Here is a 27,018-nt window from a genome sequence, read left to right on the forward strand (position 1 = left end):
CTTTTCTGTGCACTTCCCTGGCGCCGGAAGAAATTAGCGCCGACCTTTGGGCGGCGCTAATTTCTTAGAGTAAAATGTGCGGCTTGGCTGCACATTTTACTTACTGGATCGCTCAGGAATACCTAATAGGGCCATCAACATGCATTTGCATGTTGAGGGCGCTATTAGGTGCCGCGGGTGGGCCACGTGTTTTCCTCCCCTTACTGAATAAGGGGTAAGGGAAAACACGCGTCCAGAGCAGGGTGACAGTGCGCTCCGACGGAGCACACTTTACTGGATCGAGCTGTTAGTGGGGAAGGATCAAAAAGCTGGACACTGAGGGGAGGTTCCCTTTGGTACAGCCCCTCCCCTTTGAGGGAGCTGAGATGGTCGCCTCCCTGGGAGGTAGGGTGACCAACTGCCCAGTTTTTGATCGGTCAGCCCGGTTTTGCAGCCTGTTGTACAGTGTCCGGCTACAAGGGTAACCGGACATTGTAAAACCCGGTCAGGCAAGGCCAGGGGCCAATCGGCGGTGGCAGCCTGGCAGCGCTCCAATCACCTGCCTGTTTTCGGGGCTCAGTTGGCTCGCCTCCTCCTCTAGCTCTCCCACAGCTGTGCCACACTTGTTTATTCTTCATGCTGTCCTTCTGGGAGTCGCAGAGGAAGAGACAACTGAGCCCCAAAGACAGGCAGGAAGAATCTGCCTAGGAAACACATCTATGCTCAATTTAAAAGGGGGAGAAAAAAAGGAGGGTGGGTGATGGCTGCAGCCCCCCCCCCAGTGTCTGGTCCTGCTCCATGGAAAAGTCAACAACCGGATTTTGTTATTACTGGGAGGTAATAAAAGCATCTCTCTCCTAAGAGATCAGGGCACAGTATAGTTGGGGGTTGAATTCTGGAGGTTGTCAGTTTTGGCCTCTTCTTGGGACTATGACAGCCTGCTGGCAGTCCCTGGCTAGGTCAAGGAAGCCACCTATGCACAGACCATTCCTTAGCTGCTGGGTAGTTCCCTAGGTTGTTTTATGGAATTTTCCCTTTTTTTTTTTTGGTAAGAAGCGTGCAGTATCCCTGTGTATTGCTTGGGGAGAGGTCATGCAGGGAGTAGGGAAGACCTACCCCTCTGAATCCTTCTGGAGTTAAGAGCTGCTTGGGGAAAAAGATTTTATGTTGGAAGAGCCAGGGGGAAGTGTTTTGGCTGCCACCTTCCTTCCTAGAGAGTTCTAGCGCAGTGATCCCCAACCCTGTCCTGGGGGCCCACAATGAATATGCATGAGAGAAAATTTGCATGCAACCCTGTCCTGGGGGCCCACAATGAATATGCATGAGAGAAAATTTGCATGCAAATTTTCTCTCATGCATATTCATTGTGGATATCCTGAAAACGTGACTGGCTAGTGGGCCCCCAGGACAGGGTTGGGGACCATTGAGGACCCCCTGCCTTCCATCGTGGGAGTCGAGACAGAGACGTTGGAGAACTGTAACTTTAAATTTTGTTGCACAGAATTTCCTCAGGAGTAAACCTTGCCAAAGAATTGTGATTGCTATGGCCAGAGCCCCACAATTTGCCATTAACGTTAAATGCTAAGCATCCCCTTTATTAGCGTGAGATATCGCCACTTTGACTCCCCACCGCCATCTTAACGTCTGCTGAGTATCCCCCTTCCGCCTCAGCTCCTTCCCGGATTAGAACGGAGCATCCCCTTCCCGCCACAATTCAAAACCCAGTTTTGCCCTGACGGCGTTCTAGTCACCCAGTTCCAGGAGAGGAATTTTAGGACGGACCTCCCTGTAGAACCACCTTATCGTGAGGCATTATGGGACCTGCAGCACCAATTTTATTTATTGTTTTTTTCAGAGCAACTTTTGTTTTTATTTAACCGCAACCAACTTAACAGCTATATAGTTTGATAAACAACTCTGTACCTACAGTACAATGTTCAGACTGGTTAAAGATGGTGAAATACTGAAACAGCAAAATAAGCGTTGCTTCACCCCATTGTTCTTGTACATTAGACGGGCCATGCGGTCTTCTTCTTGTACATGAGAGACCATGCGGTCTTCTTCTTCCTGCCGTCTTGTTAAGTTTTGTGGGCGTCTTCACCGACACCGAAGTCTTGCCTTTACGCAGTCTTCCTTAAATGTTCATTTTAATGGTAGGGGATAGCAACGGTTCAACAATCGTAACTCTAGCGAGCTGTGTGACGGGGGGCGGGAACTTGATCTGAAACCGCGCTCCCGAGGATGCTACCCTGCACCCAGCGAAAGGTGCTGGGGGGGGGGGGAATGTACAGGGCCCTATCCCCATGCGTCGTAACCCTCTATAAAGCGCCAGGCCAGAGACCCACAATTTGCCATTAACGTTAAATGCTAAGCATCCCCTTTATTAGCGTGAGATAGCGCCACTTTTGACTCCCCCACCGCCATCTTAACTTCTGCCGGGTATCCCCTTCCCGCCACAGCTCCTTCCCGGATTAGAAGGGAGCATCCACTCCCCGGCACTCCTAGAGCGCATTAGATATCCCCTTCCCGCCACAATTCACAACCCATTTTTTTGCCAGCATTTCCAGCTAAAACCCCCCTCCCTTTCCTAACGCCATATACCTGCCTCCTCGCGGCATTCAGTAAAGTTATGCAACCCCCTTTTTCCATCCCCCCTTAGGCTCAAGCTCTCTTAAGTGAAGCGCTGGGCGGCCCTGAAAAGGGCCTTTGTGTTGTGGGAATAGGAGGGCAACAGCCTCTTAGTACTCCTGGGACTGCTGCGAGCTCTTCTTGCCGCCCTTGGTGGCGCTGGGCGCGGCCGAGCCGCTCTTCTTGGGCAGCAGCACGGCCTGGATGTTGGGCAGGACGCCGCCTTGCGCGATAGTGACGCCGCCCAGCAGCTTGTTCAGCTCCTCGTCGTTGCGCACGGCGAGCTGCAGGTGCCGCGGGATGATGCGCGTCTTCTTGTTGTCCCGGGCCGCGTTGCCCGCCAGCTCCAGGATTTCCGCCGTCAGGTACTCCAGCACGGCGGCCAGGTACACCGGGGCGCCGGCTCCTATTCGCTCCGCGTAATTCCCCTTTCGCAGGAGGCGGTGCACGCGCCCGACGGGGAACTGCAGCCCGGCACGGGTGGAGCGGGACTTCGCTTTAGCGCGGGCCTTGCCGCCGGTCTTGCCTCGTCCGGACATGGCCGCCGACTGTCTCGCTTTCAAGCTAATGAGACGGTAGAGTCAGAGACTACAAATACCACACTACTCTGGGTAGGTCAGAAGCAGGACTGGCCAAAAAGTCTTCCTTCTGAAACCAGAGAACCTCCGTGTGACGAGGGGGTGGGGGCAACTAGTGCATTATGGGAACTAAAGTCCTGCTCACCTCTACTTGCGCCTGCCCCATGTCTTATGCTAAGGATTAAAAAAAATACCCCCAATCAGATCGGGGGAATAGAAATCACTCGCTAAATGCACGGGGAGGGAGGGGGGACTATGCTGGCTTTTGTGAGTACAACGCTCGTGTGAATTAAATCTCCTGAAAAGGAAAAACGCCAGGGACCGGAAGCGCAGGCGTTCAGACTGAATCTGCCGCCCGCCAGTGATGTCACCGACTTCCAGAACCTTCTCCAGGGATTCCCACTACCATCTCTCGTCCCCACACTCAAAGCAAGCGTGGAGCTGCAGGAGTCCAATGGGAAGTCGGAGGCGGAGCTCTCTGTCACAGGCTCCGCCAATGAAAAGTAAAGATGGATGGAGCTCGGCAGAGTGGACCGGCCCAGCTCAACCAATCAGAAATCTGTGCCGCGCCAGGACTAGGTGATTGCTTTTCAAACGGACCAATCCGTGCTCAGCACACGTGTCTGCAAAGGCAGAACCGCTCAGGGTACTTATGAATTAAGATTTCGGGGCAGAGCCCTATCGCTGAGTGGCGGTGCACTTGGCCAATGAGAGGCGTCCCCTCAGCCAGGGCTCCCGAGGCGAGCTCGTCGGTTGGTGGGCTACGGGGGCGGGTTTCCCGTGACGTCGGGAGCCTCTGGTGCCGGCGGAGAGCTGGAGTTTGGCTCAGTGTGGTCGGCGGAGAGCTGCGCACGGTAAGGATGTGTGTGTGAGTGTGTCCCGGCCGGCGGGCGCGTGCTCTCTCACCAGCTGTCTCTCTAAGCGAGAAATGCCCGGATGGAGGGGCTGGAATGAGGCGCATCTCCCTTCCTCGCGGCGCGCGCTGGAGTTTTTTAGTCTTTACCCAGAAAAGGTATCGGTACTTGTCATTGTCTATGGGAGGGGTTGGGGGAGAGAACTGTCACGATCTGATATGGAGGGTCGGGGGGGATCTGTCACTGTACTGTACTGTCTGGGGGACGGGGAGAATATGTCACTGTCCATTGTCTGTATGGGGGGGATCTGTCACTGTTATCTGTGGGGAGGGGGATCTGTCACTGTCCATTGTCTGTATGGGGGGGGATCTGTCACTGTCCATTGTCTATGGGGGGGGGAGAATATGTCACTGTCCATTGTCTATCTGTGTATGGGGGGATTTGTCACTGTTATCTGTGGGGAGGGGGATCTGTCGCTGTCCAATGTGTATGGGAAGGGGGGGAATATGTCACTGTCCATTGTCTATCTGTGTATGGGGGGATCTGTCACTGTTATCTGTGGGGAGGGGGATCTGTCACTGACCATTGTCTATCTGTGTATGGGGGAATTTGTCACTGTTATCTGTCATTGTCCATTGTCAGTGTATGGGGGGATCTGTCACTATCCATTGTCTGTTGGGGGGGGGGGGGAATCTGTCACTTTCTGGTGTGTGTGTGTGTGTATGTGTATCTATCTGTCACTGTCTACTGTCTGTCTGTGTGTGTGTAGGAATCTGTTACTGTCTATTGTGTGTGTGGGGGGGGGGAGATCTGTCACTGTCCATTTTCTTTGGGAGAGGGGATTTTTCACTGGCCATTATGTATGGGGATCTGACGCCATCTATTGTGTGGATCTGTCACTGTCTATTGTCTGGGGGGAATCTGTTACTGCCTATTGTCTGTCTGTGGTAGGGAGAATCTGTCACTGTCCATTGTCTGGGGGGGTGATCTATCACTGTCTCCTGTGTGGCATGAATCTGTCACTATTGTCAGTGTGTGTGTGTGTGGGGGGGTCTGTCACTGTCTATTGCCTGTGTGGGGGGGAATCTGTTACTGTCTATTTTGGGGGGGGGAGGTCTGTCTGCCACTATGTGTTTCAGGGGATTTAACTACTCCTAATATGTAAAGGCTTGTGACTGTACTGTTGCTGTCTATATGGATAATGCTATTCTGCAGCACTGTATGTGGTGGGGGAAGGGAAGAGGATCTGAGTGGACTGTACCTGAGGAGAGAGGAGCCAGATAACATGTAGAAAGCCATATGGGAAAGCTAAGAGCCTCGGAAAAAGCCAGGCAAGGTGTCAAGGGGAGAAAGGGGCTTCAGGAAATCCGAGCTGAGATGGAGTGAGTTAGGTACATGTACTCCCCACCTCCATGCCTTTTTCATTCTCTTTCCCTCTCCTGAAGTGATGCATAGAAAAGCGATGGGATTTTCTTCCTGTGCTCCAGTTTCTGCCTGCCTGCCATTGTCCGGAGATGACTCTTCTTCGCGTAACAGTCTAGCACGGAGAGCCTAGTGACTGATTCTGCGTAGAGAGCCCAGTGATGTGATTGATAAAAATAGAACCGGCTTAGCTCTCTGCTGCCTCAGGCTCTTATTCTTGTGCTTTTGACCATGTTTAGGAGGGTAGCAAAGCACATATGGTCTCTGACAGGATCGGAAAGGTTGGCGTCGGGGCTTGAACCAGAAATTCTTAATACAAATGTTTAACTTTGATTTGCATTTTGTTTTTCTCCCTAAAGCCGAAGGTAGTCCCGGTCCTAAAACTAGAAAAGGCAGGAATGAAAACGGTGCATTGATTGATGGTTACGAATCCCAGTTGCCAGCGGACCCCCGGGTCATGCCACGGCTTCCTCTGTGGATCCTGGATGCCAAGAGAGCTGATTTAAGTCTGGCGTTCCCGGTGTTGGGTTGGAAAGGCTCTTCTCTTCTTAAATGTCAGCTCTTGGCTTGAGCCGCTGAATGCTTTTTTTTTATTTATTTATTTTCCAGTTGAAAGCTCTGTGTGAAGAAGGGCTTCCAGATCCTGGCTCTTGTACAGGGAGAGCTCGTATGTCACTTTTTCAATCTGGTCTTTGTCCTTGTCTCTTGCTGTGAGCAGAGCTTGGAGCAGCAGCGCGCTCAGAAGTGCTTATGGGCGGTCTCTGTCAGAGGTGATCTTTTAACTGCTTGCATCCTTTTTGTAAGAAAAGTACAAAGTGTTCTTTTCAAGCTGCGAGGGTGTCAGAAGCCAGCGAGGTTCGTGATTCCTACAGATGACTCTCATGAGTAATGTGCTAAAAAAAAATCTGCTTTCTTCACCTTAGTGTTTCTTATTCCCTTACGTGAGGATGCGCTCCTTACACCTCCTCTGGCTTTTATCGGGAAGCCGCTATGAAAGCTCTCCCTGTTTTCTTACGCACACCAGCGCCCTCCTGTGGCTGAGCAGAGTGTTCTCTCTCCTTTTAGAGCTGCTTTCTTTTCTGCTGCTAAGGCCCATTAAATGGGTCACCCTTAGATCAATATTGTCTCTGGGGGGGGTATTTCTTTCCCACACACTCTGAGGATCGGCGCCCTGAGCTGGAAATCCCACCCTGATCATGCACACCAAGCTATGCCCTGACGTTATGCTCCCCATTCAGGGCCGGGGACCTCTTGCTAAGCCCAGATCAGCCCCTGGCTGAAGGGTGGGCCAAGCTTTGTGGACCTTGGGACGGTAAAAGAACTGATCAGAGCAAGGAAGCCCTCCCGCTGCCCGTTTTCTGCAGTCAGGCTGTTGTTGTCTTTTGAATTCTGCGTCCCAGTTTGGCCTGCTGCCGCTGCTGGCTGTGGATACCTTACAGGGAATGCAGCGTACTCATCTGGGAGAAGGATGTGACGCCCAGAGCTGAGAGCGCTTAGCTACAGGAGGGAGTTCGCTTCCAAAATTGGAAGTTGTTGAGTTCAGGGGGAGTCTTTCTTTTTTTTTATTCTGCGGATGAAAACCCCAGGAGTGAGGACGCCTGTCCTGCGATAATTACCTGGACAATCAAAAAGGTATCGCTTGATGTTACAGAAAGCTTTGCTCTGATCGCTCCGGGTGCAATCTCTGCTTTTATTCCCTGCTGCTGCTGGGTTTTGCTTCTTCCATGCCCTGAGGTGGAGCGCTCTGCTCTGTCATGACCTTGGTCATTCAAGGTCAGGCCATTGGTCCTACAGTTTCTCTTTCAGCTCCTCTGTGAGTTTGATGTGAAGGCTGAAAATGCAGTTCATTTTTTAAAAATATAATTTTAATGCTGTCCGCACTTAGGTAGTTGAGTGAGCTCTGATTTTTCTGCAAATCGCTAGAACGATCCCTACAGAGATAATTACTGGCCTTCATGCAGAAGTCTGTTTTTGAATGCCTGGGGATCCTTGCAGAGCGCGTTGGTTTCATTAGCTGTGGGACTGTGGGAGAAGGCAGCGAGGAAGTAATTTCCATATTCCGGAAGCCGAGCCATGTGGAGGATGAGAAATTAATTGGAGAGCGTGGGTAAAGCAGGTAGGCGGGGAGGGAGCGAGTGGGGGCGGGCGGAAGCCTGTTCTAGCCGGCGAGCCTCGTCGCTACAGGCCTGCTGGCAGAGAAGCTGGAAAGCTCCAGCGTGGGGGCTGGAGGGCGAAGCACCGCTGGCTATTTATAGAGCAGCTTCCGGCAGAGCACGGCTCCCAGATGTGAAGGGTGATCGTGATCCGCCCCCGGTTGCTCTCGCTCCGGCGCGTGGGAGGCACGTGCCCCAATGGCCGGGCGCTGCCTGGCCCGGAGGAGGAAGGGATCGAGCGCCAGGGGCCATGCACTTAAGAGAATTATCGGGAAATGAACGGAGAGGCTCCGGGGCAGGGAGCCCGGGAGAGTCGTCAGTCAGCCCCTGCCTGGGTTTGGCTGCTCAGTATAGGAGGAGATCTGAGCTGGAGCAGTTCCTTGGCAGCCTTTGGCGGCTGTGCGAAGGAAGGAGGAGCTGGTGGGCATATTTAGGTTTCTCCTAGGACGCAGCAGGATGGTAGGCCTCGCACATGGGTGACATCAGCGAAGCGCAATAAACCGAGGGTTCCCTCTGGATACCAGATAGACTGGGGATTCTTCTAGGGAGGAATTAGGTTCTGGTGCTGAGAGCTCGGAGCAACCCTCAGATGTAAACAGAAATGTAGCACCGACACTCTGGGACTTTAGTTCAAGTCATTTGATCTCCATGGGTCTCAGTTCATCCGAACGGAAGTGAGTAATAATCTTACCAAGATTCTTCCTTCTGCCTGCGCCTGGTTAGAAGCCAAGCTCCAGTTGGAGCACAAGAAACATGGTGTCAGGCCATCTGTCTGGAGCTGGTCACATTATGTAGCGTTTCTGAATGCTTAGCTAGAAGGGGTGTCTGAATCCTGTTTGGATCATAGTACGTTATTATTCCCTGGATTTGGTATGAAGGGAGAATGCTGATTTCAGGAGTTGGGTCTCCCTTCGTAGACTGTAACGTGTGGGATGAGCCATGTCCTACATTTCTCTGCCCCACTGTCGCCTAATAGGACCTGCATTCCTCCTTTGCTTCAGAAGCTGTCTCCTGGCGCGACGGGCTGTGATGGTGTGGTTTCTTTCTCGACCACTGGAAGACGTACATTTTAGCTCAGTGTGTCTCAACGTGCAGGTGTGCCACAGAAAAGCCACCACTGCCTGACGCTCACATCTAGGCCAGCGCCTGATATTCTACCCTCGGCACCTTGCGGCAACAAGAAAACACCAGCGGTGACTCTTTCAACATGGAGAGCTCCTTTCTGAGAACATGGAGTCGTGCATGCCTCTTCCTCTTAGCTATAGCATGAGCCCCGGAGTGTGGGAATGAACAGGCAGCATGCAGAGCACGTGTAGCCCACTCATTGCACGTAGAACCGCCCTTTCTGTCCTATCCCCAGGCTGAGTGAACTGGAGGCCACACAGTCTGAGTGCAGCAATGGAAGAGTTCTGGCAGCCAAGGTCCACCAACTCAGGCGGCAGCCCACACCCTCTGTAGAAAGGGAGCTGGACCAATGTCTATCTCTGACCCCTGTCTCCTTTTGTAAAATTTGGGAGAGAGACTGGATGGGGCCTTTCCTTATCTTCCCTGCCCGCTCCATGGAGGCTCGTGTGCCATTCACATTTTATTTAATGTTAGCTGCGCCTTAGGCGTGAAAAGGCTGGGAAACACTACGCTATCCAAAAGCTTCACCTCAATTACAATTGCAAAAACAAAAAAACAGGCTGATCCTCACTAACTACAGGCTACGCGATCAGACTATAAATAAGATGCAGGCAGAAACGGAACTGGAAACCCCCAAGAAGCCCGACACTGCATTCAGTGCAACACCGAAGAAAGAGAAACAGAAATGCATTTCCTCCTGTGCTGTGTAAAATGCAAAGATTTCAGAGGTGTCCATCTCCCAAAGCTGAGAGAGAAAAAAATCTGAATAATCCTAGGGAAAAGAGGAAAAGCAGCTGCTACAGCAGTCAAACGTGTTACCCCCCCCCCCCTGCCAGCAGTGCAGAAATGAAACCGGACCCGAGACCGTACGGAGCAGCCCCAGAACCCGAGCAGTGGCCCTGACGCTGTACTTTCCGTAACCCTGTACCTTTACCCGACGTTACCATTTTTTCCCCTGTCTTCCCCTTTTTTTTATTTTAATCATCCTGTGCATTACTGTGGTAAACGTGCAGAATTGTCGCTGCAGCACTCAGTGTAGCGCAGTGGTTCCCAGAGCCAGCCCTCGAGCGCCACCAACAGCCTTGGGGTTTAGTGCGGCCTCCGTGAACATTCACGAGAGAGGTCTGCACGTGTTTGGTCCAAGAACACGGTTCCTTTGCAGATTTTGGTTAACCCCGAAGAGCAGACCTGGCTGGCGGGTTTATGCACTTGGTTTGGGCTGGCGGAAATCATATAGGACTGTTCCCTTATTGAATCTAGGTAGGCAGTTTTTGAGAACAGATTGGGGAGTAAAACCAATTCTTAGAGTGAGAAACCTAAAAGTGATCAGATTGCGTAAGCAGTACCTCACCCCAGCGGGGTGTATTAAAAAAATGTCAACGTGTGCCAAGCCTAATTTGCCTTCTGGAATCTAGAAAGTGCATCAGAATCCACTGATGCGTTTCCCAGGGTGTGTGAATAAAGTGTTATAGAATATTATGGACTAGAAAGCTGAAACGAATCAAAAAGTAGCATCCAGTAGAGTCCACGCAGCTTTTGGAATAGCAAAAAGAAATACCCCACTATGATGGCTTCCATTGAAATTTCAGTGGCACTGGGGTACACTGGGATATCATTGCGCATTATCACAGTTCCTTTGCCATTGGGTAGTGCCTTATAAGTTAGACTCGTGTGCTGCTGCCTGGCATATCCACATGCTTCAGTTTTCTGGGGGCTGTTGTGGTTGATACGTAAAGATGACTTTGTGTGGGGAGCTGGGTGTGAGACTGTTTCTTCCCCATTGGCTGATTGTCTTCTGGTCTGCTCTTAAAAGTTTCAGCATTAAAGACTCTGCCAGAACAAGCCTCTCCGTCATGGGGAAGGATTATTACAAGATCTTGGGCATCCAGTCTGGTTCCAACGAGGATGAAGTCAAGAAGGCGTATCGGAAGATGGCCCTCAAGTATCACCCAGACAAGAACAAGGACTCCAACGCCGAGGAGAAGTTCAAAGAGATTGCTGAGGCCTATGACGTGCTGAGTGACCCCAAAAAGAGAGCCGTTTACGACCAATATGGAGAGGAAGGTAAGAAGGGGCTTTCTGTCCCAGTGGCGGGTATCTCGGGGTTGGGGGGAGGGGGGGAAATCACTAAGCAGTTACAGATTATGTTGGTGGGGGTTCCTCAAACGCAGGTCCTAGAATGACAGGCTTGCCTCTTGTTTTCTCAGCACATGTTTGTGTGTCATGTTTTAGCCACAGCACTACAAAAGATACCTAGGGAAGATCGGGGTGAGAAGTTTCTGAGCCTAAACAGGTTGCTTCTAGGAGGGAATTATAACTGGTACATGATTGTGCTGGAAAGAGAGCACATCCAGCAGCATAGTCTCTCATTACAACATGCTGGGACATTGGTCCAGTATTGACTTAGAGCACTTCCTAGCACCATGCTGGGACACTGGGACAGTCCTGGCTCAGAGAGAGGAGTGCCCCCCCCCCCCCCCAAACCATGCTGGGACACTGGGTCAGTAATGGCACAGAGGGAGGAGCCACCCCCTAACACCATGCTGGGACCCTGGGTCAGTGCTGGATCAGAGGGAGGAGTGTCCCCTACCGCCATGTTGGGACACTGGGTCAGTACTGGCTCAGAGGGAAGAGTGTCCCCTAACACCATGCTGGGACACTGGCTTATTGAGAAAAGTATCATCTAGCGAGCCCAAAACTCAGCTTTCTGTAGTACCCCATGCTCTTTGGAGTCCTCCCATCCAAATAGTGACCTGAACAGATCCTGCTTAGCTTCTGAAATCAGAGCCTAAATGGAGCAGGACTGCACAATACATTGTCTGGTATCATTACATACCAGTCGGCAGTATCTCAGCACCTCTGGTTATGAAACTTGGTAAGTGCTCCTTTGCTGGCATAGAAGAAGATGGGCATGCAACAGCTCACCCAGCAAATGTGGCCAGTGGCTCATAACAGAAGAATGGACATTCTAGGAGAAGGCTGACTGTACTGTGTAATCAGGCAGCAAGGGGATCCCATCTGAGACACTCGCCAGGCAGGTCGGAGGTACCAGTAGGAATGTGCTGCTGGGATTCGTTACTTGTACAGAGTGTTGGTGGTAGATGGTGGATGGCTTGATTCTCCTGAAGGAGAACAGAGCTCTGCTATCCCCCAGAACTACCCTTTGTATGTGGTGCTAGATTGCGGATGTGCCTGACAGACTTTAAGTGCTGTTCCTTAAATGAGGGCGACGCGGTATTGGCAGGTGGGGGGGAATGTTTGACTGAGCCGCCTCTCGCTGCTCCTAATGCAAGCCTTTCCTTGGATTCAGTCAGTGGCTGGAACGAGTTTTTTCATGCACTGGGTTTTTGGACTGCTGGGAGGTTTGTTTGTTTTTTTTATAGTGAGCATCCTAAGGTGTTCACTCAGTTATCTCTACCCGAGACGTTCTTTTGTTTTTGGACATGGCAGTTTTATATTGTCCTATGCTTCCATTCTCCTTGATTCCAGCCCATCTAAGTCTTATTATGGATTCGTATGTGCTCTTTGCCCTTAGACCTTCCAATCCAGGGCTCATCAGGAAGCCATCACGTGGCCTCTCTACTTACTCCTGCCCATCCAGCTCTCATCAGAGAATCATCATGCATATTTTCTCTGCTTACACCTTCTGGTCACCCCTATTGTGGAAGCTTGCTAGTGCCTTACCACTTTTCTTTCCCACACTCCTTTCTGTATCTAGGCCAAGTAGTGCAGGGATGAAATAGTTTGCAGCTTCTGAGCTGGTTTACGCCTTGCTTGGTGCCTATGCAAGGGCAATATGTTGTTCTTCCTCTCAAGACTTGTGAGCGTTAACTCAACTGCTTCTCTTGGGTCCAAGTGCCTGAGCCATAAATCAAAGCCAGGTCTCTGATTATCCCAGCCAAAACTGTCATCTCTTGCAATTAAGTGTTCTGAGGACACCAAGACACAGTAACCAGCTAAGATGCCTCCATATCTGTGGAGATGCAGATGGCCCTGACATGTTTATCAGCTCTGTGCCATGGTTCTTCTATGCTCCCTGCTCCAGGACCTCCTGCCTCTCTGTGTCACTTTATCCCAAGCTGCTGCAGGCCAATGATTATATCCGGCTAGGGAAAGGTCAGCTCCTGGCCCAGATGGCTTCTGCTGAAATCAACACAGATGTGCAGTTTCATCACCTAATTCTGGTGCTGCTATTATGGACGGGAGGGAGCTTCAGCAGTCACCGGCTGTTCGAAGCTGTGTCTGAAATTAGAAGCAGCTGTCTTTAAGGGAGCAAGGAGCTGCGACTGCCAAATAGAAGAGCTGCAGGGAAAAGGCTGCTGGCAATTTTTGGCATAGGTTGGCTGAAGGAAGATGCTTCAGCTCATGAAAGTGATCTTGTTAATTTTAAAACCAGACTGAAAAGTCACACCGTAGCGTTAATTTAGGGAGAAAATGTACATGTACTGAAAGTGGCTAGCAGTGCAGCCTTGGCAGAGCAGAAAGCCACGAAGCCGAGGGGTCTATTTCCAAATCTACCCTGGCTTGCTTTTTGACCTGAGTAACCAACATCACCTCCCTGGGTGTGCATTTGGAGTGTAAGTCTTTGGTATAGGGACCCAATAACCATGCATTTGAATCTTTTGCAGCATTGTGCATGTGGCCAGTAATGACTGGGATGACAGAGCTGCTGATCGAGCCTCCCTTAGGTCTTCTCACTGTACCTGTACTGGTACAGACCCCTCACCCTCTCCTCTTTGTGTCACTGCTAACTTCAGACACATGAGGAGGGGGTGATAAATCAACTGCACGAATGACCAGTGCAACATAAATTTCCAGTCTGACTTTAAATGGGAGGGCATGACTGCAAGGACAGTGCACAGGCCCTGTGAGACTTGTGGCCAAGTGTCCTTGCCCAAGCTGAGGATCTTGAAGGCTAATGAAGGCCACGGCTGGCCTTCCACCAGTAGAAAGAACTTAATCGGGCTGAGGAATAACTTTGCCCCAGCTTTGGTGCCTGCATAGCTGCTTAAACGTCTGCAGTGCTTTGATGAAAGAGTTATTAACCCTAAGAGATCCCCCAAAGCAGTATCCGTTCGTTCTTCCTGTGCTAGGTTTGAGTTGGGTTCTGTCGCTGGCTCCCAAAAGGGGAGAGGTTACCTTAGAGAAATCACAAGCCACCAGTGGTCACTGCTTCAGCTCCATCCTTCTCTGGCCACTGGCGCCCAGGGTTCTGGCTCTTCATTTTTCCATCCCCCCAGTACCACTAATACAAAGGCAATGGAGCTCGGGTAGGTAAAGTGGGCTGAAGGCTCTGCCAGAAGGATTCTAGAAGGCAGCCTGGGAATCCAGAGCTCAGGCTTGGGCCCACTTTGCAGCCCTCTGTGGAAAGGGCCTACCTGGATTTATAGGGATAAGAGACTGGATCGAGGGGAGAGATTTCCAGCCGTGCTCCCGGAGAGTGGCCGACTCCCCCCCCGCAGCCTCTTGGGCACTACCTGCCAGGTCAGTGCTGTGGGACCACAGTAGGGGCTCTTCTGTGTTCCTCCTGCTCCCGAGAGCTGCGGCTGAGCGAGAAGCCCTGCTTCATCCGCTCGCTCCGCCCAATTTGTGCCGGTCTTCGCCGTGCAGGCCTAGGAGTGGGTGGGCCCCTCGGTGTGATTCCTCGCTCCCGGGGAGGCTCTCTGCACTGACTTTGGACGTCAGGGCCGCAGGAGCCGTGTTTGGCTGAGTGGGGGCCCCCCCCCCCTCGGACCCCTGCCGTGAAAGGGGGTGGAACTGGTAAAAGAGATCACAAGGGCAGGATGCCAGCCTGGTGGCGTAGAGGCAGGCTGTGAGTGGGGAGAGGAGAAAGCGCACCCAGGCCTGCTGCTGATTCCTTATGCGCCGGCAAACGGAACGATCAGGAGGAGAAAGAGGTTCGGACTTTTGCAATATCTCTTCTGGATAAAGAGACTATCGAGTATCTCCCCAGCCGCTGTTTCTGTCCAGTGAACACTCTGTCCCGTCTCTGCTTGGTTTGGGTTTCAACGTGGCCTTTGATCCCCTGCCGTGACTCACCGCATAAACACTGCCCTGCTGCTTTAATCCGTTTAGGGCAAAGGTAGCCCCCCTCTCACACCCGCCAGCAGCCACTCGTGTAGGGAGCAGGGGAATTTCGGTTTCCTCTTGGAAGTGGTAGGAGGCCCGAGTGCCGCCATCAGCTCTTGGGGGAAAAATAGCGTCCTGTGAATGTGCCCCGTCTGACGAGCGTGGCCTCTGTGCCCCCCGGGCTGCAGTGAATGTTCGTGTCTTGTGGACGAGATCCCCCGAGGGACTCCCCGTAACACGCTGACTCCAACTCTACCCCCATGCACCAAACTGTGTGGGGAGCGAGTGCCAAGGCCCCTCGCCCAGAAAAAAAGGTTTAAACGGGGGGGGGGGGGGGGGAGAATACCTAAAAACACTGAGGATTCTTCAGCGCCGCACACGCCTTAGTTTTAAGTGGAAAGGAAGCTGTACAAATTCGGCATTTCCCATTCGAGGAAACGCGAAGAGTTCAGGGCTGCCCTGTGTTTGGATTTTCTTCACCGAATGCACCCCACAGTGAAACGGTCTCTCTTGTAACAGCAGAATAAAATAGCTGCAGAGCCCGGGAGCAGCTTTGCTTCCTTTTTGTCCTTGCCTTTAATTGTTGGTTCTCTCCAGCCTGCTGCCGGCTGTGACGGCAGTGGAGCCTGGCACCGCCTGAGATCCGGCCTTTCAGAAAGCTTGGCCTCCTTTTTGTGGCAGGAAAGCTGCGAATTTGTCATTTCAGCGCCAAGCTCGTGTTAACTCCCAGCTGCCATCTGCAGAGTTGGGCGCCCCAGGATCGGTCCCTGTGCCCTGGAGCCCCCCAGGCCTACGGAATAGCTCTGGGGATCTACCCCCCCATCGCCTTACCACGTCGCAGCCCCGCAGGATTAGAGGGATGGAGCACCCTGCTGCGAGGATCGACGGCAGCAGGGGGAGAGCTGTGACCTAGTTCTTAGAGGAAACAGTTTTATGTTTCCGGGGAGCTCGTGGGACTTCAGTTTAAAAATATAACATTTAATGCAGTCCTAGTCTCCACGTTGAACTTAAGTAGGTGAATTTGTGGCTCTTGTGCATGCATTCCTAGTATGTTCGGCAAACTGTGCTCTGAAGGGTAGGAGCGGGTGAGTGGGAAGACGTTGCAGCGTTGGTGGAGAAGTTGACCAATGCCTTTGTCGCTTTTGCTTTTCTCTTCCAGGTCTGAAGACAGGCGGCGGGTCCTCGGGGAACTCCGGCAGCACATTCCATTACACCTTCCACGGGGACCCCCATGCCACCTTTGCTTCGTTCTTTGGGGGCTCCAACCCGTTCGACATCTTTTTCGGGTCCAGCCGCACTCGCATGTCCAATGGATTTGACCACGAGGACATGGACGTCGAGGACGACGACGACGACCCCTTCAGTGCCTTTGGCCGCTTTGGCTTCAACGGGGTGAACGGTCTCCACCGGCGGCACCCCGAGCCGATCCACTCCCGCAGGAAGGTGCAGGACCCGCCGGTCATCCACGAACTCAAGGTGTCGCTGGAGGAAATCTACCACGGCTGCACGAAGCGGATGAAGATCACCCGGCGCCGGCTGAACCCCGACGGGCGCACCATTCGGACGGAGGATAAGATATTGAACATTGTCATCAAAAGGGGGTGGAAGGAAGGCACCAAAATCACGTTCCCCAAGGAAGGGGACGCCACCCCGGAGAACATCCCCGCCGACGTAGTTTTTGTTCTAAAGGACAAGCAGCATGCACACTTCAAGCGAGATGGCACCAACGTGGTGTACGCAGCCAAGATCAGCCTTAAAGAGGTAGGTGCAGTGGGCTCAGCAGATGCAATAGTGGGGGTAGGTACACCGCCCTCTTGTGGTCTGGAGGGCTTTCTTAGATTGGTTTGGTTTTCATAAAATTTTCATAGCGATGTTCCTTTCACAAAGGGCAGCCTGCTCGCTTACTCAAGAATCCCCCCCAGAGAAGTTCGGTTTCTCACTTTGGGTATAAAAATCAGTCACTCGAACTGTTTTAGTGCTCCTTCAGAAGTTCCCATAATCGAGTGCAGCTCAGTGGAGATTTGAGGACTGGCCCTTTAAAAAAAAAAAATGGCAACAGGCCGGCCTGTGGAGGACCTGGGTTTGATTCTTGGGTCTGGTCTTCCGTTCCCCCAGGTCTTCTGGGATGGGGGGGGCCGGGGCACTTTGGAGTTGAGAGAGTCAAATTAATATCCTCCTCAAACGAGTTAGCAAAAGTGATTGCTGTGTGCAGGTCTCATGAAAGAGCCACGGTGGCTGACGGGTCATCCTGAGCCCTTCCGGGGTTTTAATCGGTTCGGCTTCCTGGCGGATACCCCCTCCTGTGTCCAGAATCCGCTGGGAGCTGAGCTGCATTCCTTTTGCTTCTTAAAATGGGCCTCCCCCTCCCTTCCCCCTGTCTTAGTGTCTTGTGTCACATTCTTCACACGTCTGCAGTGTGCCTACGATGTTTTTAGCTTGTGTGTGTGTTCTCCCACCATTTGCAAGTGTATAAATCTCCTTCTGGAGGCCCTTTGTAAAAGGAATGAACATTATTCTTCCAGCTTTCCGTCGCTTTTTTTTTTTTTTTCTTTCTTCTCCAGCTCACGTTATTTTTACCCATCCGGGCCTAACTTGTAGTTATTTATTTCAAGAGCCCCAAAATAGGAAGAGAAGGGGGCAGAGGAAGAGAAGGCAGGAGGGATCGGAGGATAGCTGAGATCGGGAAGAGAATCCGGAGGGTTGGATCCGGCCCTCCCACCGTGCATTCTGCAGCCTTCGCGATGGCGCACAGCCCAAGGTCACTTAAGGCGATGGCTACACGGTCTGCCTCATCTAGGCGCCGCCAGTCTTTCGGGATCTTTGTGCGTGCTGACCGAGACGCCACGGGCTCGGGATCTGATCGTGCTCTGGGCGCAGTGTCTGAGCAAACGCAGAAAAAAGCAATTACTTCAAGGCAACGAGGGAGCCCATCGTGGGAGTGCTGCTAGGAAAACCGATGCCAGCTACGAGGGTTCAAGCAAGTTCACTTTCGGCTAGAAAACTCTACAGACCTCACTAATGTGTTCTGGATAATCTGATTTTACGTATCAAATCCTAGATTCCCCCACCAGCCTTAGGTCTTCCTTGCTCACCATGTCATGCCCAAGAAGAGATCCCTTGGCACGTACAGCTTGTTGCTGCCTCTTATCCTCCTCTGCCTCTCATCCCATCCCCCCCCCCCCCTAGTATTCACTGTCGTTTTAGGGTGACATTTCAGTTTCCATTCCATGCATGAGAGGAGCAGACCTTGATATTAGAGCATGGACTTCTCTTTCAAGCTTTCATATCAAAACAAAGAGCTGCGGGCAGTGTCACCAACTTACCTTCCATCGCTCTTCCTGGTCCCAACGCACATATCCGGCCCCTTAAGGAGCGTCTGTCCAGTCCTGCTTGGGATCCACACATGCAGCGTGACAAGCTGCAGCTGTGTGAGTGATCACTCGGGTATCACACTGGCCTCTTACCCCTTTGGACAGTTCACCTGACTAAGGACATCTCTAGGGTCTGCGTATTACTGCGACTTATCACCAGTCTAAGCATGCTCGGTGTATGCAGCGCTGTACAGAAACGGAAAGTGCCGTCCTTCAGGCCATAGCCTGATCAAATGTGATGGAGGATCGTGACTGCCAGACCCTGCTAGGCTGCCCGTTTTCCCTTCCAGCTGTAATGCCACGGAGCTTCATGACTGGCTCTAAACTCCCTCCCTTACCTCCAAGAATCCTCTGCGATTGCTCCATGCGGTCTGAAAGTCGTTGGTGCCGTCACCTTACCTGAAGTGTGTGTGTGTGTTGGGGGGGGCTATGCTATCCCATTGCCTTTCTGCAGAGACATTCTTGCGTGCATTAATTCTTAATCTTCCTCTGCAGTCTGCTACTAAGGCCATGTGCTCTACAACTTCTCTCCACTTGGAAATACTTACCTCCTGTGCATTCTTCATGAATATGTTTGTCGTGTTACTCTTCTCCTCTGCAGTATGCATGTGTAGGTCTTTCGGTCTCATTTCACGGAGCTTATGGTGCAGAGACTGCACCATTTTGGTAGCCCCATTTCACCCTCTGTGCTTTCAGAGGCTTGGCCCCAGTGCTCTAGGTATGAGGTCTCACCAGAGGCATCATCGCCTCGTTTATCCTACGGGTTATGCCTTTCCCTAGGCACCCAGCCTACCTTGTCACACTCTTTTGATGCCTTGAGATCATCGGAGCCTCTCCTGTTCCCCTGGGTTTCTGGGTCCCCAGCTCTGTGACTGTCGTGTTTATTTCAGCTGCCTCCCTCCACTGCTCGGTAAGTGTATCCTTGCAGATTCTGGAAAGATTTCCTCTTGTGCAGAGCGAAGCAGGTCTGCATCCTGCTTCTTGAAGGTCATGACTAGTTTTCTACCCTGGTGCCAAGTGCTTTGCATGCTTTAGTTCTGCACTCCATGAAGTTAGCATGGGGCACATTTAAAACTAATCGGAGAGAGTTCTTTTTTACTCAACGCACAATTAAACTCTGGAATTTGTTGCCAGAGGATGTGGTTAGTGCAGTTAGTATAGCTGTGTTTAAAAAAGGATTGGATAAGTTCTTGGAGGAGAAGTCCATTACCTGCTATTAATTAAGTTGACTTAGAAAATAGCCACTGCTATTAATTGCATCAGTAGCATGGGATAGACTTAGTGTTTGGGTACTTGCCAGGTTCTTATGGCCTGGATTGGCCACTGTTGGAAACAGGATGCTGGGCTTGATGGACCCTTGGTCTGACCCAGTATGGCCTGTTCTTATGTTCTGCGGGGGCAGTGCACCCTCCCAGATGCCAGCAGCGACAGCCAGAAGAACAGAGAGGTTTCTGCCTCTCCGCTGGAGTCCGCTGGAAGCTGCCGTTCTTGTGGTGGGATGGATGGCGGGTGCAGCCTGCTGCTTCTGAAGTGCGCTGCTCCTGGGAGACCGGAAGGGCTCACAGACAGAACGGCATCCCGTTCGGCCGGTCCATGTCCTGCGTTCTGTGATCAGCACTGCTGACTGGATGCCAGGGACCTGTGTGTGAAAACAGCGGAGCTTAAAACAAGACCCTGAGGATTTTTTTTTTTCTCTTACTATAGTTTTAGCTCCCAAACTGATTTCATTTCACTTCCTCCATTTTTCTACCCTCTCTTTCTCTACAAGCGCTCAAAACAGGTAGCAGAATAAATATAGAGCTTACGGCAACACAATAATATAAACAATATGAAGTAACATCACAGCCAAAACAACTCGTCCATACATAAAATAGACCAACAGGGTGCCAACGAGGTAGGTACCAGCTGGAATCGGCCCAAGATGAAATGCTATGGTGCTAACCAAATACCTACCCATCAATACCTGCCCTGCCTAGTTATCAGCACCACGGGAATCACATCTTACAGATGGGGGGGGGGGGGGGAGGGGTGCGGAGGATGCGTCACGGTAATGGCCACATCACAGCATGCAACCTCCCAATATAATAAAACAGACCGCCATGCCAGCATCAGCACCAGCTCCCAGCTTCCCATCAGAGTCCCCCAAACTGAAGAAGAGAGGCATGTTGAAAGGTTAACAGCTGTTTTGCTTAACAGAGGTGGTGGGATAATTTATTGCACAGGAGCCAAGCCTGTCTGCATGCAGAAGCCAGTTTCACCTTCTTTGCTGGTTTGAGCTATTCTGCTGATTAACTGAGACCGTAGCACCATGCCAGGCGCATACTTTATGTAGCTTGTCGCTTAAATAATCTGGCCTCCATCCCTGGAAGATCTTAAAAGCCAGAAGGCGGTCAGTGACGGCTGACCTGCACCGGGGAAGGATACTGGCAGCCATGTTCTGAATTGGCTGCAACCTTTCCGTGCTCTTCTGGGGGCAGCCTCAGACCGAGCACGTAGCAGTCATCTCATCCCCGTTTGGAAGCCGGATCATAACTGCGCACGCCAGCCTCGCTTCCCTCCCCAGCAAGGAGGACTGTCACATCCTGCTGCTGTCGTTTTCAGCGCCCGGTGTGATGTCATCAGCCCTGTCTGATCCCACAGCAGCCAGGTGGCGCCGGATGCCTTCTGGGGTTTATTCTCACCTGATTTAATTCCCATCTCGGTGCATTCTGTCTAAGATCAATGTGTGGTGACAAACGCGGGGGTATTCAGCTCGGGAGTTCAGGACCCTCCCTTCTTGGCCTTCTGGCTGAGCTTGAAAGGCTGTTGAATACGGCGGGTGGGGTTAACGCCTTGCCACCCAGCTCCACTGGGGACCCGACGATGCAGCCTCCATCGCTAAAGTAGAAAGATTACATTTCCAGTTCAAAAAAAAAAAGAAAAATGTCTTGCTGCATTCTTGAAGTTGAAGGTCTTCTTCTTCAGTAGGAGACTTGAAACTACGGTTCCCAGAATGCCTTGCACTTGAACTTGCAGGACATTGAAAACCTTGGCCGCTCTTCACTTCTAGAGAGATGCCCTGGAGCTGTGCGTTACTCAGGAGTATGCTGCGGCGTTTACAGAAGCCTTGTGGTTTTGGGATCTCTCCTGCAAGTCTGACTGTAGCGAGGGGAATTGGGTGGCTTGGTCGCCTACCGATCCCTCCTCAAGCGCTGAGCCCCCGAGGGCGTGCATTCACCAAGTTTCCTCCTTGAGTCCACGGAAACAGCCAAAAGAAAGAAAGGGGTTAAGAACGAAGTGCCCACGCTGTGCAATTCCGGCACTAGGGCCAGGAACAGGGCTCTTAAGGAGATTTCGGCACCTGGAAGAGGCATAGCTGCAGGGCCATTGGAGAGCTTGAGGAGGCAGGGGGTCTGTTTGGACCTGTATTTTAGTTTGCATTTGTTTTGCGTCTTCAGCTCGTCTATATTTAGTGTGTGTAGTGTGTGTGTTCGGGGTCTGGCTCAGACCGGTGAGAGGCTCGAGGGCTGGCTCTCATATTTTCAAACGTCTTCATGGCATGGGAGGCAGAACATTTGCTGCGTATCACTGTCCGAGCTCCAGGCGTGGGATCGTGGACAGCTCCCGGGCCTCCCTCATTTTGCCTCCCTGACCTTTCCCAGAAAAAAAAAAAAACAAGCAACAAAACTTGGAAGCCTGGGGAGGGCGAGTATCTGCCGCCCCGCCGGGATGTCTTTGCGGCAGTGGGTAGAAGAGGAGGCCGGGCCAGCATGGAGGGAAGGGAGAGGCCTGCCGGCGATTGGTCTGGGTGTTCATCAGAAGAAAGATCGTGAAGAGAGGCTGGGGGGGGGGGGGGGGGGGGGGGGCGCGTGTATCCCAGCCCCCAGTTCCAACTCCACTGGAAACGCGAAGGAACAGAAGGGAACCTACCAAGCCCAAAAAAAAAAAAAAAATGGGATCTGCTGCGAGTGATGGCTCCCTGATGAGAACTGGATGGGCAGGGAGAGGGACTGAACGCCGAGGAGAAGCGAGAGCCTGGCCCGCCGCCCCCTCTCTAATTTCCAGAAGCCGGAGCGGCGCTGCTTTCTCTGGAAACGAGCTTCCTGGAAACGGCAGCGCGGCTCGCAGTCCTCCCCCGCAGCAGGGACCCGCTGAGCTTTCTGAGAACGCCGGCGGGGGAGGGGGGGGCCCTGGGGAGCAGCGTCTCCCCCCCCCGGGGACGCTCAGCTCCTCTAAATTTAGCTGCTTCTCCTGCCTTCCTGCAACGTTTCATCCCCTCTGCCGGGTGCAGGGGGAAGAAAGCAATGGGATAAGTACAGGGGGATCTCTTAAGGGGAGGGGTGGGAATTGGCTCTCCGGCTCGTCCTGTGCGAATTAAAACATCTCTGCTGCTAAGTGCGTCCTCTTGAATTTGTGCAGCAGCAGCCGCTCAGGAATTCTGCCCTCCGCGTGAGCCAGAGATTGGCAGATGACCCCCCACCCCGCACGCTCTCTGACTCTTGATTTGGTCTCTGTTGGCTTCGCTGTCGCAAACGGCATCGCACCCGGCGCGCGAATCGTATGAGGTCGTTTGTGACGACGCTGCCGCGAACCTGGCGTGTCCCCCCCCCCCCCCCCCCCCTCCGCAGAGCTTTCAGGATTTAGAAACTGCTGCCAGGAGCGTCATTTTGGCCTGGATTCGGGGGTGGAGCGTTTCGGGCGGGCTTTTGAGTTATCCCGTGCCCTGCCGGAGGTGGTGGATTTCTTTTTTACGTTGGAAACGTTTCCCCCCAGTCGAGGCAGCGCCCGAGGGTCCGCTTGCATTGCACGCAGCATCCCAGTACTCCAGGGAGAGGGCACGGACGGGCAACCCCCAAAAAAAAAAAAAAGTCGAGCTGGGAACGGAGGTAGAGCCAGCGCGGAGGAAAGCCAGGCAGGGCCGCTCAGAAGCCATAACCCCACAGAAAAGCTACAGCGCCGTGCATCCACGGGAGGGAAAAAAAACGGCTTCCTGGGACATTCTGCTCGCCAGAAACCGGGGGACTGGGGAAGAAGGTTCCAGAACGAGAGCTCACGGGGGCCGGGCCGGGCCTGGTGGCGAGCGCTGCGCGCTACCGTAACGGGAGAGCCAGGCTCGGATCCGGCCGGGCCCAGCTTCTGTTGCCCGAGCTGGCCAGGGCTGGGGATGAAGCTGTGGGTGACGGCTCATTTCACCAGAGCTACCCCCCCCCCCCCCCCCCCCCCACTGAAGGCCACTTCCCATGATTCGGCTCGAAGCCCAAGGAACGGGAGGAAACGGGGGTTTAAAAAAAAACCTCCCAAAAACCCATGAGGTGATGGTTTTTGAAGTTCAAAGATGGGAAGACGCAGCAGCAGCAGATTTGGGGAAATATTTCTTCACGGAACCGGTGGTGCACGCGTGAAACGTCCTTCCGGGGAGGCGGTGAAGGCAAAAACAGCACCCGAGTTCAGAAAAGCCTGGGAGAAGCACGGAGGCTTCCCCTAATCGTGAAAAAGTGAAGGGAGAGCCAGAGATCAGCGAGGGGGGGGGGGGGGGGGCTGTGAAACGCTGAGATAGGAGCTAAACCGGGCAGAGCAAACGGGGCCTTCCAGTTGCTATCCCATTTTTCCTGCGTGCATCGCTCCTCTCCTCGGCTCTGCTTCCCTGCTGGGCCAGATGAGGTGAGAGGGGGCAGCCCAGCGAAGCAGAGATGGAAGTGACAAGCACGCGCAGGGAGCCCTTGGTTCTTTTTCCGTCCTTCTGAAAAGCCTGGTGTTTATGGTTTTGCCCTCGAGTTGTGGGAATTACAGCCTAGTCCGCCTTCCACTCCGCCCGGCTGGCTCGCTTCTCTGCAGGAGCCGGCGTTTCCTGCGATTCCGCCTGCTCGCCCCAGGGAGGCCTGAGAGGAGGGGAAGAGAGAACGGTGGCAGGCGGGGGTGGCATTTTTTTTCTTTTCCGTTCCCCCAGTCACTTCCCGGGGCTGCTGTCATTTCGTCCTGCCAGCTGTCGCTTCCTCAGCTGGGGTAATAAAGAGCTCGGCCTTGAGCCTTCGGAGTTTATGCAGATTCCCAAGCTTCGGGAGGAGGAGGGGGGGCCTGGTCTGGGAATGGGGCAGCAGCTGAGAATGTTTTCCATGGGTGGGAGGTCAGCCCTTCCCCGGCGCTCCCCTCCCGGCGTGGTCCCTGCTAGCCGAACCTACGAGGACGGCAGCTCGGTGCGGGAGCGCGTCGCCTGTGAGCGGCAGAGGCTTCTAGAGTTGGCCCCAGCACTGGACCTAGGCTCCTCCTTGCCCGCACGAAGGACACGGCTGCTCGGTTTGGCAGGCCCCTTCGCTGCGTGACGGAGGGGGAGGCAGCGGGATCTTTTATTTCCGGGCAGGGGCTGGCATGCAAGTCACGGCCCAGCTGCCAGTGAGCGCTGCCCAAATGGACAGTCTTGCCTCTTGGGTTTGTGGTCGTCCGCTGTGAATTGGGATGGACTTGGGTTTCCATGAAGCTCTTACCCTGGTAAGGGGGATTGCATTTGCTTGCTTTTCGTGACCGGTCACTTTAATAAAAGTGTGTGAAGCCACTTTGAGGGGGGGAGGGTGAAACAAAGTTACAGAGCTTCATGTCCAAGCCTCAGGGGGCAGAGGCTTGCCAGCTGGCTCCATGCGGTAAGGAACGGGCCAGTCCAGTCCTGGGTTTCCCCCCTCTTACACGCAGGGCCCGCAAGTCTATGCTTGCAGTGTAGTAAAACCAGGTTTGGATTCGCCTGCGCCTTATGGCATGGAGCCGCCTGGCAAAGGGCTCATGGCCTGAAAGCCGAGGGGAGACTGGGCCTGTGGCTGCTTACATTAATAGCCAGGAACTCCCAGGATGGCAGGGATTTGGGAGTTGCTAAAAAAAAACAACAAACCCCCAAACCTTTAAATTGCCTTTCTCCTCAAACCCGGCTTCTCATTGTGGTGGGCACAGACCCCTCCGTTTGAGTCCTGCCAATCGAAACTAAGGCCGTAAACACGGCGTGCGCTGCTGCCCGTCACAGGGCCGATGCCGTCCCCGGGCACTTGGCGCTCACGTTAGGAGGTCAGCCCTGTGAAGGGCAGTAAGAGAGGATCCCACCCTTCACCCTTGGGATGTGTTGGCTCGTGTTAACATTACGGGCCGGCCTTCCCTTACGGCTTATCCCCCCTTCGGTACGCGTTCGGCCAGCGTGTGGTACCGGTACTGGTTCTGAGAGGCTTGTGAGCTCGGCCGAGGGTCAGTAGCCTCTCCGGTGGCACTCGATGAGCCGAAGACCTCTGCTATTTCCCAGTTACCGTGTGGCACTAATCAATGTGACCCGGGCCGTCACCGAGCAGCATTTTGTGTTCACACCCAGGAAAAAGCTGCATTGTGTGATAACGGGGGGGGGGGGGAAACGGGCTACCGGAAAGCAAATAGGCAGTGGCGGGGGCATCGTTTACTGTACATGAAGTCATTTTGTACAGGGGAAGGGCAGAGTGTGGCTTCCATTGGGCCTCCGTTCAGACTAATTCACAGCCTCGTTTTCACCCTTGTATGTATTTCCATGAATTTGCACCACCTCTCGCCCTCCGTGACGTGTACGATGCCTGTAACCGCCCTCCCGAGAGCGGCCACTAACCACCCCCCCTCTCTCTCTCTCTCTCTCTCTTCCTCCTCAGGCCTTATGCGGCTGCACCGTGAGCATTCCCACCATCGACGGCCGCGTCATCCCCTTGCCGTGCAGCGACGTCATCAAGCCGGGCACCGTCAAGAGACTGCGGGGGGAGGGCCTGCCTTTCCCCAAGGTCCCCACCCAGCGGGGAGACCTCATCGTGGAGTTCCAGGTGCGCTTCCCCGAGCGGATCCCTATGCAGAGCCGCGAGGTCCTCAAACAGCACATCCCCTGCTCCTAGGACGCCTTCGGCCTCTCCACCCGCAAGCAATACTTCCTCTCGGCCGGCCGCGGCAGCGGCGCCGCCATCGCGCCGCCAGCCTCCGAGACTGCCAACGCTTTCTTTCCCGAAAACGAGACGAGTGCTTTTCCCCCTTTGGCAGGATTTTGGTTCTCTCCTTGAAAGACACGGGGCCGCCCAGCTGCTCGCTTTCAGATCTGGTTTCCGGACGCGTGCTTAAGGGACATGGGACTCCGGTCTCGGCCTGACTCCGGCTGGATTTCCACTCTGACTCTCTCTCTTATGCAGACAGCCGTACTGAGGAGGTGCCGGCCACCAGGCCTCCCATCACTTTTTTTTCTTTTGTGTGTTTAATCGCTTCAAAGTTTTGAAACAAATCCGAACATACGGGGGCTGTATGTCTGTGTATAGAAGCTGACGTAGGGCAGACACTTTGGCTTACCTGCCTTGGTTCCTGTTTTCGAACACTGAATTGACTCCGCAGAAAGCTCAGCCAGTGGATTTGTTACCTTGATTTGTAAATATAATTTATGAGAATGGTCCAGTGTGTGCAGTTCCTGTGTGTAGGAGAGAGTGCCTAACCATCTGCCCCCTGCTGGCATTGGGTGAAAGCAAAAAAAAAAACCCAAGGAACCCAGAACCCCTGCCGGTGCGTACGGGCGGCACCGCGGCGGGTGGCGAGGGCCCACCGCACTCTTCCCTAGAGCTCTCAAAATGGTTCCAGCCGAGTGTAAAATGCTGCCTGGCGTGCCTGCGTCGCGCCGTCTGTCTGTCTGACGCCATGGAAACGTGGCAGCCTCTTTGCAACAAAGCAGGGTGACAGCGGCGCGCAGCCTTGCCCCAGCCCCGTAGAGTGATTCTGTCCTTTTTGGGGGCCACGGCAGTTCAAGACGGCAGGAGGAGGCATTGGCGCCCAGCCTCGTTCTCATCGTAAGGAAGCGGGGTGCTAGCATCCGTCTGTCTTCCCCGGATCCAGCGCC

General features: G+C 53.3%; 2 protein-coding genes across 6 annotated transcripts; one reads left to right on the top strand and one right to left on the bottom strand.

The window, feature by feature from the left end:
• Window positions 1–952: 952 nt before the first annotated feature.
• On the bottom strand, window positions 953–3,314 carry LOC115078652 (histone H2AX-like). The gene has a single exon (XM_029581604.1). The coding sequence runs from the start codon at window positions 3,144–3,146 to the stop codon at window positions 2,718–2,720; it is 429 nt and encodes a 142-aa protein (XP_029437464.1). The 5' UTR covers window positions 3,147–3,314; the 3' UTR covers window positions 953–2,717.
• A 99-nt stretch (window positions 3,315–3,413) lies between these two features.
• Window positions 3,414–26,686, top strand: DNAJB5 (DnaJ heat shock protein family (Hsp40) member B5). Of its 5 annotated transcripts, none has more exons than XM_029581560.1 (4): window positions 3,414–3,764; window positions 10,553–10,803; window positions 15,968–16,569; window positions 25,805–26,686. In XM_029581560.1, exons 1-4 carry the CDS (start codon window positions 3,550–3,552, stop codon window positions 26,036–26,038), a joined length of 1,302 nt encoding a protein of 433 aa, XP_029437420.1. In that variant the 5' UTR covers window positions 3,414–3,549; the 3' UTR covers window positions 26,039–26,686. The 5 variants fall into 5 exon arrangements, with proteins under 5 accessions (XP_029437420.1, XP_029437444.1, XP_029437428.1 ...); XM_029581584.1 differs by lacking the exon at window positions 3,414–3,764 and adding an exon at window positions 3,907–4,039; XM_029581568.1 differs by lacking the exon at window positions 3,414–3,764 and adding an exon at window positions 3,988–4,197.
• The last annotated feature ends 332 nt before the right edge of the window (window positions 26,687–27,018 follow it).

Source organism: Rhinatrema bivittatum, chromosome 1, assembly GCF_901001135.1.
Source record: "Rhinatrema bivittatum chromosome 1, aRhiBiv1.1, whole genome shotgun sequence".
In the NCBI taxonomy this organism is placed as follows: Eukaryota; Metazoa; Chordata; class Amphibia; order Gymnophiona; family Rhinatrematidae; genus Rhinatrema; species Rhinatrema bivittatum.